General features: G+C 38.5%; 1 protein-coding gene across 4 annotated transcripts in view; it reads right to left on the bottom strand.

Annotated features, from left to right (window-relative positions):
* The window catches only part of BMPR2 (bone morphogenetic protein receptor type 2), a 108,227-nt gene that overhangs the window by 7,616 nt on the left and 77,751 nt on the right, over positions 1-22,860 (bottom strand). For 3 of the 4 annotated variants that reach the window (XM_027678282.1, XM_027678281.1, XM_027678280.1), the window contains 9 exons: positions 19,305-19,415; positions 18,770-18,861; positions 16,508-16,738; positions 12,470-12,584; positions 10,666-10,826; positions 8,800-8,947; positions 7,721-7,857; positions 3,880-4,052; positions 1,537-2,804 (listed from right to left, as the gene is read on the bottom strand). In XM_027678282.1, the coding sequence (XP_027534083.1) occupies positions 1,537-2,804; positions 3,880-4,052; positions 7,721-7,857; positions 8,800-8,947; positions 10,666-10,826; positions 12,470-12,584; positions 16,508-16,738; positions 18,770-18,861; positions 19,305-19,415 (2,436 nt within the window). Of the gene's footprint in view, positions 1-62; positions 144-1,536; positions 2,805-3,879; positions 4,053-7,720; positions 7,858-8,799; positions 8,948-10,665; positions 10,827-12,469; positions 12,585-16,507; positions 16,739-18,769; positions 18,862-19,304; positions 19,416-22,860 lie in introns of all 4 variants that reach the window. The other variant, XM_027678283.1, reaches the window with a different exon arrangement.

Raw genomic sequence — 22,860 nt, 5'->3', positions numbered from 1 at the left:
TAAAACAGGGGTTAGGTTCTGTTCTCTGTCAGAAATTACTTCAGTGAAGTAATTTGTGTTACCTGGAACGCACATTGGCATCAAACAGGAGAATCAGCATTTGACATTTGAGGGGCTTTTGCAATCATAGTATCTTATATTACCTGTAATGGGAGGTACAAAAGAATGTTGCTACTAAAGGACAGCAAAGGCTAGAATTCTAATAGCGTAATAAAATTTTAGATCCCCTAATCCTACTTCACCTGGCAAAACATTTCACCTGAATACAAAATGATCCATTCTCTGTTAAGATTTTAAGTCAGGATTTGGAATGTTGGGTTGCAAACCCAACTTTAATCGTGATAAAACTTCATCAATAAAAATCTGATTGTTAAAAAACCCCTTTATGCAACCTTTTCTTTTAACTTAATCATCAATTAAAGAAATTTGCTGCAATAATCTTTTTTCTTTACCTCAATAAGATTTCAAATCATGTCAACGTGTTAAGGCAAAAATAAGGTTTCCTACTTAAAAGGAAGGCTTAAACATTCCACTGCTGAATATTCAACTACATTTCTTGAAAGATATGTGATATGTTCTGGTTTGGTTTTAAACCTTTTATTTCCAAAGGTGCTGGCACCTCAGTTTATTTCACTAGGATCACAGCATCTGTCTAAACACAGTCAAGAGATTTGCAAGCACTTTCGAAGACTAATGTGCCTTCTGGAAATATATATTCTCTTTAAAATGCACAGCAGGAGGCCTTTCCAATAGCTCATACAAGCTCAAAGTCAAACACAAAGGATGGACCTAACTTAACTGTAACTATATGATTACATTCTTACTGTTAAAAGGAGAGTCCCACTGTAACCTCTTAGATATTTGGCTATAAAAATTTAAGGTAGTTATTCTGAAACTGTCTATTAAAATTAATTCCTTCTCTAACTACTTTGATTAATTTTTAATATGTACATGGTAAACGGACAAAGAATTGCTATAATTTTTGCAGCTCAAATAACAAAAAAGACAATACCCAACCCTTCATCAAGGGCTCATCTGGGCTAATACAGTAAAATCAATTGCTTTGAAAGTAATGAAGTATATAAGTAGTTATTATAAAACATTATTTTAAGCAATGCATCTTAGAGATGACTACTGTTAGGAGAATGGGGAAAAGTAAGAGAAAAAAGTATAATGTGCCCCTGTAGAAAGGAATAGGAAGCTTTTTCAATATGATTTGCAGCTGCCAAGGTAGGGGCCTTGCAAGGAATTACAAAAGTTAACCTAGAGTCAAGAGTAGATGGATTAGAAAGGGACACATTTATTCTGTGTATGTGGAAGGAAGATAGTGATCTAATGTGCTGGAAATGATGGAGACAGGACTTTATCAAAACGACTGAAATTGTGCTGACTCCAGAGATTAAATTTATATAGGATTTAATAAGTATGCTTTGAGGAGGGACAGGAGAGGTGGAAGGAATTTCTATTCAAGCAGATATATATAGTTACTAAGTAAAAAAGTGTCAGAGAAACTGTTCAAGTCCTGTAGGCACTTACACTGCATACTACTGCTATCCAAACTATTTGTAGCTGACAGATCCAGCGAATTAGGCCTCTGTGCTCTTCTAGTCTGGGTCTGCCCAGGATTTCTCACTACATTCTGGATACTGGCTGTTGCTGTGTCTGGACACGGATTACTGTTGTTGTTATTGGCATTTGTTCGGCCATTATCCAGTGGTCGCTCCCTCCTGTCTACGAGGCGGTCCAGAACACCTTCATCGTGGCCAACCTGCTGCTCCCGCCTCAACAAGGGCTCGTGCTCATCAGGGCTTGAATTAATATTCAGCCGACTATCCTCTCCACTGAACTGGTTCTGAAGCATTTCCTGGGCCCTCTGCGCTACTGAGCTGCTTGTCTGGCCAGAGGGCACCGTGCCATTGGCATACTGGGTGGTGCCAGCATGAGAGTTTATGCCGTGGCCTCTCCCAGCCACTCCATTCATGGTCACTGTCACGACGTGAGGTTCTGCAGCATTGATAGTGTTCATCTTGGCAACGCCTGTTTCCACTTGCTTCAAGTTTGATTTGTGCTTGCCACCGAATTTTAACCGTGGCTCCTTTGTTGAATTTTTGGTGTTTAAGGGGAGGCTAGTGGGCCTCTTCGGAAGGTTCTGTTGCTTGGGTAGAGGATAGACCTGAGCAGATGGGACATCTGGAATCAAACATGCTTGACCATTGGCAGCTTGTGTGAAGTCCTGTTGTCCTGTCACCTCTACTGCAAGCTTTATCAGTGGATAAAGTAAGCTGGAACTAGTGCTGCTGAGTGGATCTGGCCCACTAAACTGCTTAAGTGAATGTTCCATCAGATTCTCATCAGAGCTTTCTTTCAGGTTCTTATCCACTTCTTTTGGATCCAATTTATTTGTCTCCAAGTCCTCCTCTGTTAGCTGCAGGCAAACAGGGGTGGGCCCACCTGGTTGCATGACAGTATGTAAGTTTGTTTCATCCGAGTAAGGCATTTCGGATATGGTGGTCATGCCAGTGCTAGGAGTGAGGCCAGTTGTATTGGTGGTGGTAGTATTGGTGGACAGACTGGTGACACTCGTCTCAGGACTAGGAATGCGAGCTTGCGCCTGTTGCCGCTCGTAGTTAATGGAATTTCTATTCTTTTCGCCTGAAGTCAACGGTGTAGTGGACATTGAATGTTCAGAAGAAATGTTCTTCACTATGCTGTCAGTGTGGTGGATTGAATCTTCAATGTAGGAAGAGGAAGAGTAATCTGGATATGGCCTTATCTTTGATACACGTCGATGATGTGACAGATTCCTTTAAGAAAAAATAAGGGATATTAAGATCATATGTGTAAAAATCACCTCATGTTATAAAGCCTCTCATTTAAGACAGATGAATGTTTTTCTGTTTCTTTCCATGCATAAACAAGGACAGACCCAGTACAAACAGATATTTCAGTAACTTCCTTGAAAAATCCTGGGTAGCAGAAAATTGGGGCAAAATTTCATCATGGATGTTATTTACTAAGAGAACAGTAATTTTCTTCTATTTGTCCAATACGCTGTTTGTCTAGTTGAGCGCTAAGGTACCACTCCAGATGTGGAGAAGTGACACTAGAGGAGTCAACAAGAACTCAACAGACAAGACCAAGAAAGGAATGCTGGGAAGAAGTCAAAAGGTCCTACACCATGAAAACTCTACTATTTTAACCATTTAGATATTCTACGATTTGAACATAATTTTTTCCATGACAATAAACACTGCAATATACAGCAACATTACTCTTCTCTTAAATCCAGATTTCTAGCACGTACTATTAAGCACTAATGTCAGTTCTGCAAATTCTTGCTCCCTGTGGATCATATATAAGCAGAGAACGTACAGCACTTTTCTCCCTGGGGTCAGAATAACGATGCCTTAAACCATGGCCCTGTGGTTCTTTAATTGAAAAACTGCAGGTTTGAGACTCTGTAATTTCCTGAACTCACACTGACTGCGAATTCAGTTTTTAGCAGAACACTTTAAACAGAAGTTTTATGCATCATTTAGCAAGTGTCCTTAAAGACAATTCCCTTCATCACTCCATATCGTTGCAAGCCCGCTGAGACAGTTTGCCTAAGCTCAGTTTAAAAGGCCCCTCTGTGAGAAGTACAGTTGTTGCAACAAAAGGTGCCTGAATTTCAGGGACACATACAGAGATCTTAAGAACACAAGCAATCAGGACCATGTCACACAATACCCACATGTAGACTAGCTCACGTAACACACCCCCATGTCACAAGTGCAGAAATGTTAAGCCAGCAGCAAGCTGCAGCTTCCCTCCTGGAGCAAGCTGAGCACTGCATTGGGCATTTGCTGCTGACTAAACCCAAATGCGTTCTCTTCTTACCGCTCATTTTGCATGGCAGTTGACATAGGGTTGACTGTTGGACTAACTGATTTATTCCTCTCCCAGATCATCATGAGTTCTGCCATTCTCTCCTCAGCACACTGTGCTGTTAGTCGAGCCTCAGCATCTTGATCCCAGCAGTCTTCAATCGTTTCTTTAAGTGACCTCACAGCCTGCCAGAAGACAAAAACCCTTTATCTTAAATTATTTCCCCTTTATATTGTGCTTCTAATTTACTGTTTTATGGCACCACTCTGCATGCATGAAAACAGTCACTAGCTGGTAGGAAAGAGAAACAGAAGACACATGATTTCATTCAAAGCTAGTTTAACCTAATAACTGCAATATGCATGACTAGTATTATCATACCTCACACACACACATCAACTGGAAGACAATTATTTAGGAAAAGCTCCATTCACCAATGTCCATACAACCTTCAGCCAGCCCTCTGAGGTATGCATGCTCAGCTTATTCTCCTTGCCTTATGAGAGCTGTGTACTAAGGATTGCTGATATCCTGGAAATGCTGTCATTGTTACCCTCACAGTTCTGCTAATGGTCACTGCCTCGCTCCCCTGCACTGTATGCAGATAACACAGCCGTGCCCATTTCATCATGCTTTTCTTCCTCTGTTCACCACTGTAGCATCCAAATGTCTCATAAGTATCAGTGAATTTGTCTGCGCCACGGGAGGAGATTATTGCTGCACTTGTTTTACAGATGGAGAAACAGAAACACACACACGTTCCTGGCATCACACTGCGGGATGAACTGTACAGTCAGGATTAGAGCTCAAGACCTCCAAAACGTGCTGCCATATGCTCAGAGAACTGGAGAGGAAACAACTGAAATTATGAGCACTGAACAATTCTGCTTCCACTGCATCTGGAGTACACAAGCCAGGCAGACATTTATGGGCCCCTGCTGCCAATCTATGGCCCGTGAAGAGGATCTGGTTTGCCAGAACATCTCACATCTACAGCCAAGCTTTAACCTCTCCAGCGCCAAGGACTGCGCATAATCCCAGCTGGGCACTATGGCATTCAGTGGGTCCTGCTGGCTGCCTCTGTGCCGGAACTGCTTTGTGCCCTTCTGGCAGCGAAAGCCCGGACTGGCTCTGCAGGCGAGCCCAGAGCTCCTCACCCACCGAGCGGGCTCCTGGCACCGCCTGCATCTGGCAAGTCACTGCTGCTTAGTGATGCAGCCATGGCTGCACTGGTGGGGATGAGCTCCCCCACAAGCAAACCTTTATCTTCCCACAGCAGATCACAGAGGGGCTAAGCAACTACCCTCCCCTTAGCTGAGGGACACAAGTCTAAAAGCACCTTGCAGGCACAAGGACCTGGATCTGTTTTCTCTCCCACAATAAAATGCCTTCAATTCAGCTTTTAGGACTTGATTTCATCACAATTTAGACTAAATATTTAAGTCAGTGGACACTCTAATCTCCTGCCTTGTCTCTTTGCAAGACTCTCCCCTACAGGTTTCACCAGCAGTAAATTTAACCAGCACTTAATTTAAAATTGTATCTCCTCTGGTAGACCCTTTTCTTTTGATGTTGTAAGGATCGTGAAAGGAACATAATAATGACTGTACAGATAGCTAACAAAACTGAACTTCTAGAGCTTCACATTTACCACAATGTGTTTTCTATTAATTTCAGGTTCAAAGACCACTATATGAAAATACACTATTTAGAAGTTCTAGCACTCATCAAAAAAAATAGAAGGGACCAGAAATCCGCATTATTCTATTATTCTCTTAATATCCTTCAGTGCTGACCTTTGAAGTCAAGCTCAGATCCTACTTTGGCAAGTGAGACAAGAATGCTGTAATGTCTCAACATAGTTTATAGCCTCTGAATTATTTTACACACAACATCTGCTCAGATTGTTGATTTACACTGTGAAAAACAATACTGCTAATCAAGGTCTGTAACATAACACCTATATAGTGCAAGAAGTAGACTGAGACTGCATATATAACCACAAATACAGCATTCCACATCTTTTGAGTCCCTTAATTATGTGACCTAAAAAATAAAACATTGCTTTTTATTTTTATTTCTCAAATGAAAAGGACAAATACATTTCTTTAATATATAAATTTGCATGAAAGTGTTATAACCCAACACGTCAGCACGGCTTTAAACAACAGAAAAAAGTCTTTTTCCCCATGCACTAGATATACGAGGTTAGGACCTGGGTCCAGGGTGAGGTTATCCGGAGCTTAGTTTTCTACATTACCTCCTCTAGAGTGCTCATTCAGATATTATCCTAGACTGGCATAGGGTAGAAGAAATTGTTTGATACACAAGAGAACTACAAATTATTTATTCTTCTTTTCTCTTAAAGCAATGGTGTAGATCAATCCTTAGAGCTGGAGTTATAGTCATCATAATTTTGATTTTTTGCAAAAAAAAAAAAATAGTAACAACACAAAGAATGTGTCAGGCAGTTTAAATATGAGGATCATCTAATAATGCTGGAGTCTATCAGCTTGTTAGAATGTAATTAACATTTAAAATGGTAGTCTGCAAAACAGAACAAACCTTCTTGAACTGTTTTAGTTTTAACTGTCTTCAGAAACAGCTGTCAAGCTTGGTTCTTCCAACACTGCATTTGCCAACGTGGCTATAGTTAAAACATAGCTATAGTTGTTTGATTTCCTATATCCTTTGGGTGTGGATTCCATTTTTTTCTCTCCCCTCCCCTGCCCCTGAGACTGTGTTATTAAAGAACCCCTCTTCGAAGCTCCCGACTCAGTTCCAACATGTTTTACTGCAGTGCACCACTGGAGGCTACGCTCCTCTCTGAAAACGGTTTTGTACATATTTACAAGTACCAGCACAGGTGAGCCCTCAGGCTCCTCGCTGTCTGCACAGCAGCTACACACTTATCAACTAGCAAAGCCTCTGAAGATTGCAGGGCATGATTTCACTAAGGGAATAAATGGAAGTAGCTTTTTAAGAAGGAGTCAAATATGTAATTTCCATACTCTCAATCAAGCTGTATTAGCTTAAAGAAGTTACCGTGGATCAGGTGAAACCCCGTAACTGCATTTCACTTCCCTTGTAATAAAAGACAAACAGCCCCCTCTAAGCTAAGGGGATTAGCATTACCTCACCTTTGCTGCAGACGAAAGCAAGCACACAGACTCACCAGAGTTCAGCTGACTTGCTGTAACTTGTTGGCTTGCAGCAGCAAGCAAGGCTCTAAGCCATAGCTACACTAATTCAAAACAACAAACAACATTACTACGTTTATGGTCTTGAAAACAAAAATTGCAGATCAAATGAAGCCATATAAAATTTTTAATGTAGTTCTAATGAAATGATTGCTGGAAGCTATAGCCTCTGCAAATTCTGAGGACTATACAAGTTCAGAAAAAGTTTATTACAATGTTTACAGATTTTAGTTTTGGAACAGTATATTGGCATTTTTGCCAACTATTTCATGGTTTTATTAGTTTATAAGATGTCAAAAGGCAAAAAATGCCTTCATGTTTCTCATCCAGCATCCAGAGAACACATGGGCACTTCACACATAGTATTACAGACAGTGTCTAACAATTAATATAAGAAGTTATCTGCTGGGTATCACACTGCAGCATCCAATAATAGGAATAATAATAATAGTATTTTTCCTGAAAAGAAATCTAGTTTTCATGTCAGTGGCTTTTTAAAAACTGAATTCCATATTTAAGAAGTCCAGACAGAAACAGCTCCCAATCCTTAAACACTATCAAACATTAAAAAAGAAATAAAAAATTGCTTTTAAGAAATGAGTACACCCCAAAGCTGATTAAATCATTGTTTCTTTGCAAATATTCTATCTCACCAGGCTGTTCTCCTTCCACGCTTCTGGGAATTTTGGTCTTTGCTTCTCTCTAGACACCAAGACTTGCATATCTTCAAAAGTGGGATGGTTTCCGACTTCAGTCTGGAAAGCCATCTGGTACTCTGGCACAGATTCCCCTATTAGCAAAAGAAAGAAAGGGGGGAAAAAATCAATCAGATTAAAAGGCAAAGCAAAGGTTTTCAGGTGATGAAAGGTATCATCAAAATTGCTGTCTATCGAGATGCTCCCCACTTTCTCCACAAAAAAATCTGAATTAACTCCAAATGAATTACGTGCTGTTCAGCAACCTTTCCCAGGATAACATCCTCAAACTTTGCTGGCTGAGTGGTACATTCAGAATGTCTTGGAGCCTGAGGATGACACCTACTTTCCATGAAACACCACTGACTGATTATATTCGTGTACTTATTTGTGAGGAAGCCCAGCAAGATTACAAGCCTCTGCACATAAAGTGCAGCTGTTTGACTATAGAAAGAATGCTGCATTTTAGAATCATTCTATATGCTGTTGCTTGGAAAGAAGATGGTGGGTGTGGCACAACCTCATGTGTTAAATTTTAGAAGTCTACTTCCTTTTGTTTTATGTTACAGGTTTGGAAGATTTCCCTGCATTTTCAATGTCACTATCATAAATAAAAGTACAACTGACTAAAGGCTACATTAAATCACACTGTTCTTCCACACATTCTTTCATGGGAAAAGTCTGAAAAACACTTTTATCGGTTCTAACAACTGGAAGTACTGCCCTTCCCACCAGATTAACTCTCAATGTATTTAAGCTCTGGACAATAATAATAATAATGCTCAAATTACCCTTACCATGAGGCCTGCAAACTGCTTAAACAGGTAATTCCAAGTCTCTCAGCAGGAGCCATGCCTCACCCTCAAACACACTGCGCTGACAACCACCACTGCGAACACTAGATGGCACCGACTTAATGGCAGAAGCAACTGAGAAAACTAATTCCCCTCTTCACTTTCAAAAGCTCTGGCTAAGGAGTAGCTTTGGTTGCTGGTACTGCTTTCCCCTATTCTGCTTTTCCCAGTTCTTTCAATTACCTGGGAAGAGGTCTGTACATCTCATAAAGATCTCCCAGTAGATAAGGCCTAGCGCGTACATATCCACTTGTTTCAAAGCAGATTCACAGTCCCTCAAGTTCACTGCTCCTTCAAGCACTTCTGGGGCCATATAGCGGATCGTACCGACCTGAGAAAACATAAAATCAAAGCTTCACATCAGGAAGTAATTTCCAAATTCAATTTATTGTGGAGATTTATTTTTTAATACCCTATTTTGTTTGGTGTTTTCTACAGTTGTGGAAAATGCAATTCTCTTCTAATCAACGTCCTCAGCTTCTAGACTCTTACCAGCAGCCTAGTCATAACAAAACCCTTGCCCTACTTTGTCACTTTTTTGTATGTACCAGAACAAAATAACTTTGTCCTTTATTTAATGTTCTCAGAAATGTTTTTTCCCCCCCTGGAATTACTCTGTTAAACATCAAGGTATGTATCATAATGGAAGAGGGTGCTACTGAAGAGGAAAGTTGTTCTCTTTTTCTTGAACTCTCACCAAGGCTTTACCCTACACCTTCCATAGTCAAAGGCTATTAACAGCCTTGTAAGATTCTATTAATTTTCACTAGGACATATGTTAGATAGATTAGAGCACTCACTCATCAGTACTAGTACAAGAGTGTTTTGTCACAGGACTGCTCCCTACACCTACATTTTAACAGCACTTTCCCTGTTTCTTTGTTCAGTAAGGGGAGATCTAAAAAGAGCACACGTGCACTACTATCAATGTAGCACTTGCTAAGGGAAGGTGATTAGCACTGAAAAACGTATTCTTTGAATGAAATGTAAAGGTTTTCTGTAAAAGCACTGACGAATTTACTGAACCATTAGGGACTTTCATTCTGTTTAAAATAGCCTCACTGTATTTCCATAGCCTGTATTGGATGTCAAGTATATTTATGCTTATACAAAAAGAAAACAACAACAAAAAACTCCCCCACTCTCTGAGTCACAGCACCATAAAAAGGAAAGCTTAAGAAATCAGCTTCTTCTTTCTGTCTAGAATCCATTATAACCCACTCCTAACAGATGTTTTCCCAATCTGTTCCTTAAATTCATAAAATGATGCAAATTCTATACAGCCTTCCTTAGCAGTCCATTCCAGACCCTGGCTGCCTTCCACAGATTAGAAAGGTTTCTTGGTAACTAACCTGAATTTTCCCTCCTGCAATACAACCCCATTATCTCTTGTCCTGAACGCAAACAGTTTATTCCTTTCCCTTTGTAGCAGCTGTTTACATACTTGAAGACCTGTCTCTGTCTTCCCTAAACAACCCTCATTCTTTTATCTTTTCCCATAAGGTACTCTTTCAAGCACCCCCTGGTTTTTCTGACCCTGTTCTTTTCAACTGGTCCATGTCTTTCTATAGGTACTCACTCTAGCACAGATGTATCCATTTAAAGTCCAGAAAATTGCAGATGACATCCAGAGAAATTGTTGTAGGATGTAGCATGTGGTATGTCACCATTTTGGAAAAAATTAACACCGAAACAACTAAAGGATGTTTGGTCTTCAGTTAACCCTTGCAGCATAAGACTGAAGGGACCTGTACCACATCATTGCAAAAAACATGGCAACCAAACCTTTCTCACACAGAAACTTCAGTCTCCAGGGTTGCCAACCTATTGCCTTTCAAAATGCTATGTTTGTCTGAGTGTTTTGAGAATAAAACCAGTTTCTTCCTATGGAGGTTTCAGTCACTTCTCACCTACACTGCAGCAACTCCCTCTTACAGAAACTGTACCACCTGAACATTCACCGTGTAGCAACAGAAATAACTCTTTCTCAGTGTTACTTCCATACTAATTTGCTCTTTTATGCACCGGTTTATCTTCATTTATACTTACCTCACTAATGGCTGCATTATCTTCCTCACCTGGTCGTACTAGTCTGTTTCCAGTTAACTTCATTGAGAGTCCAAAATCACTAATTACACATGTTCCATCATTCTTTACCAGGACATTGCGGCTGTTCAAGTCACGATGGGATATCGCAGGTTTGTAATGGTCTATTTGGACAAATGAAAGCGCTCATTACTATTTGAGCAATTCTACTGTTTGGCAAAATGAGAGAACCAGATTATGTCTGCTCAGCTATTATAAACTGAGAATCAACCTATCTTTTAGAAAGCTAACACTTTGGCTTCTTTACAATGAGCTCCAGAGTATGTGATCTATAGAAAACTGACTGGCATTCAGAGTTTCACCATACCTACATAATGTATTAGGCTACTGCTATATACAGTTCTACTGTTTGCCAATGATCTTCTTTCCAAGGGATATTTCAGCATTATTTTGGCAGTGGACAGAGACATTGTGTACTTAAGCACAGACCTGCTGCCACAGCCCTAAAAGCCATTTCAAATACTCTCTCTCATATCCACACTCCTGTGTCAAACAGGGCACCAACTATTTACGTTATGATGGGAATTGGCATTGGCACCTATTCAGAAGACGTATTCAGAAGACATGTAGACAAAATTATTCCTGAACAGAGTCTGAACACGTTCACCTTGCATGGGATCTGATCTTTTCAAAAGAATAATCTCAGTTGTTCCTAGTTTATATGCAATTTATTTTGTTAGTAAAGCAGCTAGCACTATAGAACTCATTTTACTGTGGAATTCATTCTACTCCATGAATTCCTCCCTAGCGTTCACAGACCATGGCTGTCTCTTCTTTCTGATGGAAGGCTTACACATTTTTTGGCTGCTAATGGACACACGTGTCTGCACATTTTGAAATGATGAATTTAAGATGATAGCTGCAGTTTCAATGTCACATAGGAATACTGATTTGGGTATTTTCAGGCTTGCACTTCTAGCAGCATCTTCAGTTGTCATTCTTTGCTCAAGTTGATGCTTAACATTTGAGATATATAGTTTGGAATTTTAATCAAAACACTAGCACCTTAATGTAGATTCAATGAAACTATCCTTTTATTTACTGCCAAAAAGCTTCATTGCCAGGCCATATTCTGCAGCCTGACAGATCACAGATCTCAGAATCTCTGCTTTATAATCATGACACTTCAGCTGCTGAAATGTTGGCTGAAGCATGCAAGTAGATACAAAGATACAAATCAATACACTGTCACATCCAGTACTCTAATAAAACACCAGAAGTCCAGCATATCGTTTGTACACAGCAAAGGCTAGGGCCAAACCCTTAGATAGTAATCAAGACATGATAAATAAAACTTCAGTGGAGTTAGAAGATATAATTATTTCTCCTTGTGTATACAGTTCACATACAAACTAAAAATTGCTTTGGTGATCCGCGTCTAAACTGCAAAAACAAACGCAACACCCCATCTGTTTGCCCTCTGCTAGACAGCCAGCCAGTGCTTCAGGTCTTCAGTAATCTGTTGCCATGATACAGCAGCACTGCACGGCTCTGCCTCCTCCTCTTGCCTCTCTCTGGGGCTCTCCTAGCTCTCTCACTCCTGTTTTCATAGGAGCATCACAGACAGAGCCCACGACGTGGGGTTGTTCAGAAGGAAAGAACACACCAGAAGTTCTGAGCAATCCCTACTGGTATTCATCATTTCCTACTCTCTGTACTGTCACAGAGAAAAAAAGAAAGGCGGGAATCTACTACCCGATAGAAATAAGAGTACCTTGAAGATCTTGGAATCCCTTCCTGGCCTTACCTCCTCGAGGCAGCTCCGTGTGCAGGTACGCCAGGCCCCTAGTTATGGAGTGTGCCAAGCGACAAGAGCTCACCCAGTCACTCGTGTGGAGACTCAGATATTTGCACAGAGAACCCTAAAAAAAACCAACCAAAACCAAAACAACAAACATGGATTAAGATCATTGTCCAGTTGAATAACTCAACATCTTTAGGAAAGTCAGTTTTATCCATTGTTCCTGAACGGTACAAACCTGCAACTGCTTCTGTGTTTACCCACATATTCTAAAACCCATGACTGGACCAAAGTTGCACTAATTTCTAGTGCTGCCATTTGGTTTATCTAAAGTGGAATAGAAATTTTATCACAAAATAACAGGGATTGCCTTAGAAATAATGATATTAATTATAAAAATCTTGTTGCACAACAGAAGAGAGGTAACTGAAGACATAACAGCCTGGGTTATGTGGGCTTTAGACCCACATACATATGTAGGCACTTACAGAATACTCAATATCTCTCACTGGTCCAGCTATAATCTATTTATGTATCCAAACAAAAAAACCCCTAAGGTAACTCAGAATAGGAGTGACTTCACATGCACTGAAGAAACATGAAAAAAAGAATGTCATGTTCCCCTTTTCTTGAAAGAGAAGATACATGTGTAAAATGGGGGATTTTCTAGTAGTTTGTCATGAAATCTCCAAGAAAACCAGCAGGAAGGGGGTGAATTAGAATATTGAGATATTCTAGAAACTGAGACTGCAATCTAAAACAAGAGCCAGACCCTGCAAACTATGACAACTTTGAGCAGTTCTTATGTACAGTCCCCAGTGACAACATACTCAGTTTAAATAAACTAAATCCTTATTCATGAAGAACAAGTCATCCAGTTATCTCTGAATATTTATTAGGATATTTTTATAACTACAAACTACCCTGATTTTGCCTATTTAAATCTGTAATCTCAAAGATGGATCAATGTGTCACATCACAGCTGCAACTAAATACATGTCATTGCAAAATTAGTTCTGTAACATTTGATTCATAAAAATTTGGTATGTGGCATTTCAATCTGTTTGGAGTCGACATTCAGGTAGGTAATGCATGCACAGTTCAGATGGAGACACACAGACACCAGAATTTAAAGTGACCAAAATATTAGACATTTTTTTAATCCAGTGCTAAAGTAAAACCAAATTGTTGACACTCCTTGATAGAATCACAAGAGTCTTACACCTTTTCAGACTTAGTCTGTGCAGAACAAGGAAGCCCTAAATCGATGACCTCCCCGGTGACAACACAGACCAAATGTCACTCATACCGGTTTACACAAGTATATACTTTTTTTTAATATGTTGTTATATGAAATTCAAACAGATTCTGTAATACATAAAAAACCTGTGAATCCACCTAGAAATGGGTTAAAAGAACTTCACATTTTTTCTTACCGTTTAAAGCTTTTTAAGAAATACAAGCACTCTGATTAGTCTCCAACTGTCAGCAACTCGGGTGCAGTAACAGACTTTCTTGGCTCAGCAGGTTGAGGTTCCAGCCCATTCAAACAGAGGCCGCAGGACTGCTGTCATGGTGTGACTGGGAAATACTCACTACATAAAGATCTCAAACCAGCTTCAAGATCTTTCTGCTGCAGAGCCTGTTAGCCACCAGATAATTTTTAAGCTAGCTGAGGGCTGTGATTTTATGCTTTTAGTTCAGTTCAATATAAATGACAATCAGGAAAATTTTAGTCAATATTTATAGAGAGATATATTTGTAATTGTCAGAGTCATGAGTTACATGTTAAAATGGGGACATTTGTTCTGATTCTAACTATTGATAAAATTGATGCTTTTAACACTCAAAAGATTCTATTTGTGTTTTACAGCAATTTTTCTGTTGTTCTAAAAGGACATGAGTGTCTGACTACTGGGGCAATAACTCTGTGGTTATTACCTATTTCCTACTATGTCATCCCTCTCAGGTTTCTTATTCACCTACCACACGTCAGAGTACCACCAGAACAGCCTGTTGATTGATAAATACACCTGTGTTTCCTTACTTGCTTGCCTGCTTCCTTTGGTCTGAAGGCATGTTTGGATAATGATGCAATCTGGGTCAAACCTATCTGTCTTGCTTTCACCAAGGCATCATCAAGAACAATCTTCTGTGTGAAAATGTTCTGGTTTGTGTGTTCTTATTTCCAAGAAGGAAAGTATTTTGATGGGGAATGATGTTTTGGGTGGGGAATATTTCACCTGCACATCTTGTATTGGTTAGTCCTTTTTGAAATCAGATTTATGGTTCCAGTTTGAACACTGCAATTCCCTTTTAGTAAGGCTGCCACAGCAGGCTTCCTTTTCTGCTGTTAACTCCACATACAGCAGAACATCTGCTCCCTGAATTAAGGATCACACTGTGCATTAATTACACCTGCTGTGCACTTTTTCCAATGACTTCCAAACAACCAGTGGATTGATTTTAGACTAATCTTGCTGTTCTTAATACCATATTGAGAAAAAAATCTGATAATATGATGTCATAAGCCTCATCTGTGCATTTAATCAGATCCTGTTCATATAAGCAATGAGACATTATTCTCAACCAAAGTACATTTCAGCTAAAAATCCTTTTTTTCAAGAAACAGCAAAACCAGAACACCTGTGAAGACAGTTATGCTATACCCTCCCAGGAGCAGAATATTCACTTGATTTCACTAAACTCAATTACTTGAAAATTAGCCTGTTCTGCCAGAGCTAACGTGCTTTGCCGCTGTCCATCTGGTATAGGCAAAACTGACCTTTCTTATGGTCATTTCTAGTCTCTGCAATCTCCTTAGATGCCTGTCTTTTACAAACTGACATGATGCAAGTGTGTTCTCACTTAAAAGTTTCAGTTAAGATACTCTTTATATGTTTGTGCTATGCTGCCTTAAATTTGCATATAATATATATATATATGTGTGTAAATACATACCCATATTTAGGTATGTATTTAAACATGTGCATTTAACTTTCAACAGAAGTATAGGTAGAGCCTAAAAAACCCTAAGACAGGCCATCATTACTGGTACTTATCACTGTTCTGCTCCTTCTTGCTACTCAAGTAGGCAGCTTTTGTCCTACTGTTGCCATAACAGAGCAGGCTTCAGCCATCACCTTTACACCCTGGAGGAAATACAATAGGAGCTGGCTTACTTGAGAGCAAAAAGCTCATTAAAAAATTGGTTTACTGAATAACTACAGTTCTGTCCCATACAAAGGCAAAAAAGCCCCAAGATAAATTGCGAAACATTATTTTTTGCATTTTCATATACATAACCCCAATATACATTACATTTGATGATTTTTACTGTGTGTTTTCAAAATATTTTTGTTTCTGTGTGTACACACACACAGAGTGTTAGGAACTCAAGGAATTCAAGGGATGTAAGCCTTCAGTTAGCTAAGGAGACTTAAGATATGGTTCTGGAAAGTAAGGCTGCCTTCTTAGGACTTGTCCTACATCATCAGTATATGGTACAGAAAAATAAATACAGTATGCCATAGAAAGCTGTACAGCAGATAACAGAATAAAAAGGCAACATGATTTATGGTATCACAAACTAGTTTGACAAAAATATTGGATCTGTTACATTTCACTGTAAAAAACCCCACTATTTGCAGCTACTGAGGCCATTAACTACCATAAGAGAGATAAAATGTCTTAATACTAAAAAGTTTTAAACTTATGAAATTATTTTTAAGTAAAAACAACTCTTCAAAGTCTGTCCTTCAGTAAGGACGGAATTGACTAAAAAAACCTGCACCATAACCAAGACCAAATACTTCAGCTAAGAATTTGTAAGACTACGTTTGGTAGCACTAACTGAGAAATCTTGAAGACTATTACAGTAAACCACAGTAAGGTTCATTAAAATTGTAATTTATATGGATTATTTTTACATTACTGTGCAGGAAAGAGCAATGAAAAGCACCGACAAAAACTTAAGTACATCCTTTTTATGTGGCTATTCTTAGGATTCGAAACCAAGCCAATTGATTCCTTTGAAGCACTTACATTGGGGTAATATTCCATCACCAATAAATATTCCATCCGGCCGTCGGCAGTGAATCTCTCATCCCCCACAATGAAGCGGGCAATGTTGTCATGTTCCATCAGCGGAATCCTGTAAATGTTCCTCTCATTGACAAAATTCTGACGATTAGCAAAAGAAAATACTTTCACAGCAACTGGACGTTCATCTAGGGAACCTTTATACACTGCTCCATATCGTCCCCGGCCAATCAACTGCAAAAAAATGTCAATAATCAGTTCACTAAATAATAGATGAAGACAAACCCCAAGTTTTCACTCTACAAAAATTGTATGCCAACTTTTATACTGACTTGTGCTATAAAAATAGTGAAGATAGTAAATATTTTGTAGTGAAAACCATAATTAGAATGCTGTCATAAAAGCTATTTCGGAGCTGGAAACCTGAGCACAGGCCAGTGTGGGTCTTACTAAATTGATCTATAGTCCGAATAGCCAGTAAATATATAATAAATAATCTATTCAGCAATTTTGTATACAGAATCAATAAAATACATGTCTATTGTGATGTTAATTCTTTTATTAAAACTTTTGCCTACTAAACATTTATAGCCTTTATGTGATCAATTTTATTTCACTCCAGAGATCACAGACATCAAGGTAAATATTTTAGGTTTAGGAAAGTTTACAAGCTGTGCTTTTTAGGTTAGTAATAACAAAATACACATTTAAAGTGCAAAATAGATACCAAAAGAGGTTTTAACAGAAGGGAACAATTAATTCCTGGCTACCTGTGAATCTTTATTCTAGCCCCCACTATGCTAGACAGTCTTCACAGAATGGCCTTTCCCATCTCCATGGCAACTGAAGAAGAAAGATGCAATCTCTACTCTAAACCAAAATGCAGGACCACCTTCAGGAAAAGTCCTAATTTCTAAAGCTCAAAAGATTTTAACTACATAACAATTTAAGCACCTATTGAATTAAAATATTTTTCAGGAATACCTATACATGGAACTATAAGGATTTCATGAACCATCTTTCTACTTTTTAAATTTAAATACTTTTTAAATACTTCTTACAAATGGAGGAGGAATGGAAAACAGAATGGATAACAAAAGTAATGTTTCTAAAAATGATAAAATTGTCTAATAGGAAAGTTTTCAACATGAAAGTATTATGTAAGGGAGACACTTTTCGTTTCTCAGTCCTTTCACGTCAGTGGATTGTAAAGCAGCAGCAAGTCACTTCCAGGTAACAAACCCGGAACATGTTCTACCCACAGAGAGTCAAAAGGCAAGCACAGATTAAGACATTTGTTCTGCAACACCCTATGACTGGGGGTGAGGAGTCAGCTCCTTCAGATACAAGAAACAGGACAGAAGACCCCACAGCAGATCTCTCTACCAATGAAGTCACTGCTTTCTCCAAGAGACTGCAGATCAGTACGAGTACTCTCGTGTGGGGCTTTGCACACTTCTACAACACACATTGTTAAACTCTTGTAAACTCTGCCTCAAATACTTTTTCGTTGGCAAAAGGCACTGAAGCTTCTTTGCTGATTAGTCTGCTGTCACCATTAGCACAGCCCACACTGCATGTCTGCAGCCTGCATCTCTAGGTGTGGTTTCTACTGGGAAAAAGAAGAAAGTACCACTCTCTGCATCTCAGCCATTCTACTCATTTATTTCTGGCTAAAAGTTTTCTAAAATTCCATATGTTCTATCAAGCATTCCAACTGGAAGCACAGCATTTTGCAGTTTTGTGATGATACATCTAACACCAAGCTGAGTAGAGAGTTCTGGTTGGCCTCTAGTTGCCATGGAGACAGATCGTACCCCACAGTGAAGAATGACTATACATAAATGCACCACTACTGAAATATCCTGCCCTGTCTACAGTACATTCGATATTCCAATAATGTTACTAAAGAACTCCAAATGACCACAGTATGATACTGTACTTCGAGCAAGTGGTGTCAAGCAAAAAGATGAATCTTTTGATGCAAGGTTGAAATACAGCACATTCTAATTACCTCCCAGTGTTTCTCTTTTGTTCTTGAGGCACAACATGTTCTAGCTAATTCCAACAATATTACTAACAAAATCAGACAAAATAATGTAACTGCAGTAACCCTTTTTTTCTTTTTATTTCTTCTTTAAACTGTGAAGAAAACATTACAGGAGCACTGATACATTCATTTCTGTAACTATACCTAGAAGATGATATGACCACAAGTGTTATATTGAATAAAAATGAAGATTAAAAACTGAGTTGAACATTTACCTCCAACAACTTTAAATTATCCAGATCCAATGAGGGCTCTGATGCTGCTGCCTCCATCATGTTCATACTGTGCAAACCTTGTTTACGATCTCCTGGGGAAGAGGGTTAGAAGCAAATCAGATAGTTTCCTTTTTGACATGCTCCAAATGAAAACAATAGAACTTACCTGGGACTTGGCAGAAATACATATTGTAAGCAAGGACATAACAAGTACTACATATACTACAGATATCTGCTACACAGCTCAAAGTCACTGGCAATAACTATAAAGCATGTTCACCACCTCACTTAAGTTGTGTTGAGCAGATGATTTGTGGAAGAAAAATGAGTCCCAAAATGCCAGCTTGGACAACTCATAAATCCCTCTGAACTGTTATGAAAGGGATATCACCATAAAGTGTCAGAGAGGAGAAAGGGGAGCATTATGTACAAGCATATAATAGGGACTGGGGAGAACAGAAGACAAGTATAACTTTGAGAAATAGCCAAAGGAACAACTGAAAAACACAAAATCAAAAAGATTGTCAACCCCTACCTGCAAGCATCCTGTATCCAAAGAACAGAGCAACAATCAAAACAGCCAGTACAGACACAGATGCCAGGGCAATAACGATTGTCTCATCTCGATGAAAAGAATGAGAAGAATCTGAAAGCAAACAAGATGAGGACTCTTAATTGTAAATTCGAAAGAATCAACACTATAAACATGTAATTGTTATTACAACAATGAGGGGGGAAAATGTACACTGTAAGACAATGCACTAAACTGTTTTTCCTCTCAAAATCTAGGGATGGCAAAAGAGCTGATCAAACACAGCTGAGCACATTCATCAACAGCTTTTCCCAGTCTTCCCTTGCCCTGTATAGAGAGGCACCGACAACAGAAAGTGAATTTTGATCTGGCAAAGTTCAGCCCAGCCATACAAGGCCAAGTTGATGCAGTCATGCTCTGCTATCTGTGCCTTAATCCAGTTTCCTGGTATGAATCAAGTTTGTAACCTTTACAAGGCTTTTTAATTGTTTTTCCCAGGATGAAAATCTCAAAAAAGTTTGCTAATTGTGCTGCAAATGTGATGAATACTGAATGTTTTGCATTCAAATATATACAACATACATAAGTCCACTTATGCAAATATTTCAAAATACTTTGGGGTTTTGATTTATGTCAGTGCTCAGCTAATTTTCGGCATAATTCTCACTCCTCAATTCACAAAAAGACAGAGGTATCTCCACTGACTATAGCAGAGTATCAGAAAACCTGAAAAAATAAAACATTCAACAAAATTAAATAATTAGTTTTATTGAGCCTTTTTTGAAATAGCATTTGATTTGTTGTCAAAATGTACCTTGCTTTTTCAGATTTGGGGTTTTTTGGGTTTGTGGTTTTTTTCCCCTCAGTGGGGAAAAAAGATTTCATAAAAAGATTTGTTAGGGTCTTGAACAGTGAGCTTAATGCTTCCCTGTGTCAGACCCCAGTCTGGCTTTTTGCAGACATACAAAAATCCAGCCCCTTTAATATAACAATTTATTAGTGCAGATACTCTTCTGATGTTAGAATCACTGGAATGTGGCACTACAAGACCTCATTTACTTTGGCTTCAAAGCCAAGTTTGGGAACTATGTTTAAACTTGTCTTCTATATTGCAAAAAGTACTCCTTAAAAGACTGTAATGAGACCTAACTATGCTAAAACCACAAAATACAAAATGCACTCAAGACTTAAACATTGGATAAATTTTTAGGTGAGACTGAAATACAATTTATCCCAGTCTACACTAGCTGAATAAACTGATAACTTCCCTTTTCTCGTATTGCATTTAAAAGAAATTAAACATGATTCACTTATTCAAACTCCCAGTGTGGACACATACAAGAGAACTAGATAAGAAGAGAAAGTAAATTTAAAAGAAAACAACTTCCATTCTTACATTACCATAATGGCAAGGGAAAATAATAAAAAGCTGGTAAAACAGAATACCAGAGAGATTTTCAGCTGTGACAGAAGTATGTGAAAAATCACCTATCAGAAACAACATGCAGCTCATATCTGATACACCACCTAAATAAAAGGAGCTTGTGATAATCACAACACCATCAAATTTAAATTTGTTCTGTCAAAAGAAATACCATCACTACTGGTTTTGGTTCACTAAGAAAGTAAGTTATCGCCACGGTACACTGTAATGTGGAATAAGAACTCCAACTTCCATTGCGAGGAGACCAAAAGATTCACATTACAACTGTCATCTAAATTATGAATTCAAAGCATACACATACATATATATTAAAAAACACAACATCATAAAGGAAACTGTTGCATCATACAAAGCTTTATGAAACATTACACAAATATAAGAAGCTGAGTAACTGCTAGCAGGGAAATGGTAATTTTGACTTTCCTATTTTTATGAATGGAATTTACATGTTATTGGGTTATCTTTTAAAATATATATTAAATGTGGCAGGTTTTGCATCAGTTCAAGACAGTACCTAGTGTGTACTAAGAAGATGCAGGTTGTGAGGACTGACCTTTTCGCTATAATCTCAGCTGTATTTCCTTTGACCACACAACCAGAGCACAGCCTTTTGCAACCTTCCCATTGCCAAGTAACCAGTAATCATTTCCACCACTGTTTGCCAAATGGTATCTGATGCCTAAGTTTGCTTGCTCTAGTTTTTTGTACAATCTAAGGGTTAACAACATGCCTCCATCAGGAGGGCCCTCCTCTATCCTGGAATGGGATTTTGCTGCTCCTCCAGTCCTAGCATAGCCCAGGGCAAGGGCATCCTGAGCAACAGGTTCTTCAGCAGCTCTGGCTGCCTTGGCACACCTCCCATAGAAGCCTGTGAATGGTGGCATTATGCAGGCTGAAGAGATACTAGAAAATTTCTAGATAAAAATGTTTTGTGCCCATCAGCAGTAGAAAAACATACAGAGAAAAATGATCGTTGCTTTCTCCTTCCTTGCTGTACCATCCCCTCTGGGGGATTTTTCTCTTTAGTGGGTAGCTGTGCAGCCACCAGGTAACCTCAAAGAACCTCCCTGGCCTTAAAGAGAAAAGAATATTTTTCTTTTTTTAAGTAGAGTTGTTTCTTAATGAATTGGCTAATCTTGAACTAATTTTCAATTCTTATAAATATTTTAAAATAACATTGTCAACATTCCAACAGCCAAGTCAGTTCTACAGTGCGAGTTACTACTGTCAGGCTGTTGACCAACATTTATAAATTTAAGAATAACTACAAATTTCTTAGTAAGTGTCAATGAACATCTCAATGGAATGGTAAGATGCAGCTCAAAACTATGAGTGAGTAAAACTCTGCATGTGACAGCCAGTCATTTCCCAGCAAGGACAGTTTTACTATCTTTTGCTGGTAAATCTACATAAAGAGAAAAGCAGAAAAAAACCATAATGACAAAAAGCCCAGACAGCTCTAAACCCCCCACAAATATGTTATTTCTATCCATCCTTATCTGCTTTGTACAACAATAACTTTTGTAATGTTGTCAGATTATCAATCTTTCTTAAATAGAACAAAAAGGTTATGTCACTTATCTGCTCAGCTTAAAAACCTTCCAAAGCTTAAAAAAACTCTTATTAACTCACTAATTTTATCAATCCATCTCTTTTCTTCGGTTATACGTCATCTTTACTCTTTTACACCATACTTACTTTTAAACACCTAGATAAGAAATGCTACCAAAGCCAAAGCCACATAGGACCTCTCAAGGCATTTGCAGGGGTTTAAATTTCCTCTTCTATCTACTTCTAAGTAATTAATACATATTTTAAATATACATATGCACAAAAGTCATATTTCTCTTGGTATTATTTGGAGATGCATTTTAACGAAGTCACCAAAAGACACATCAGTGTGGGTCAATAAAAGTAATCACTGACCTTTAAGCAAGGCACTTCTGAAACAAGGATGTAAAATCTATAGAAGTTTCCTTTCATGCTTTCTTCCATGAATTTATAGCCCTGGCTGAAACAACCACAACTTCTTACAATTAGAACATTCAATATGAAAGTTTATTTGATATTACATCTCCTATCAACGGCTCCAGATGCATTACAGTCCAGAAACAA

The sequence above is a fragment of the Neopelma chrysocephalum genome, unplaced genomic scaffold, assembly GCF_003984885.1.
Source record: "Neopelma chrysocephalum unplaced genomic scaffold, ASM398488v2 Primary Assembly neopelma1_44, whole genome shotgun sequence".
Classification (NCBI taxonomy): Eukaryota; Metazoa; Chordata; class Aves; order Passeriformes; family Pipridae; genus Neopelma; species Neopelma chrysocephalum.
The sequence above is the reverse complement of the archived record's forward strand: the minus strand, read 5'-3'. Positions and strand labels throughout refer to the sequence as shown.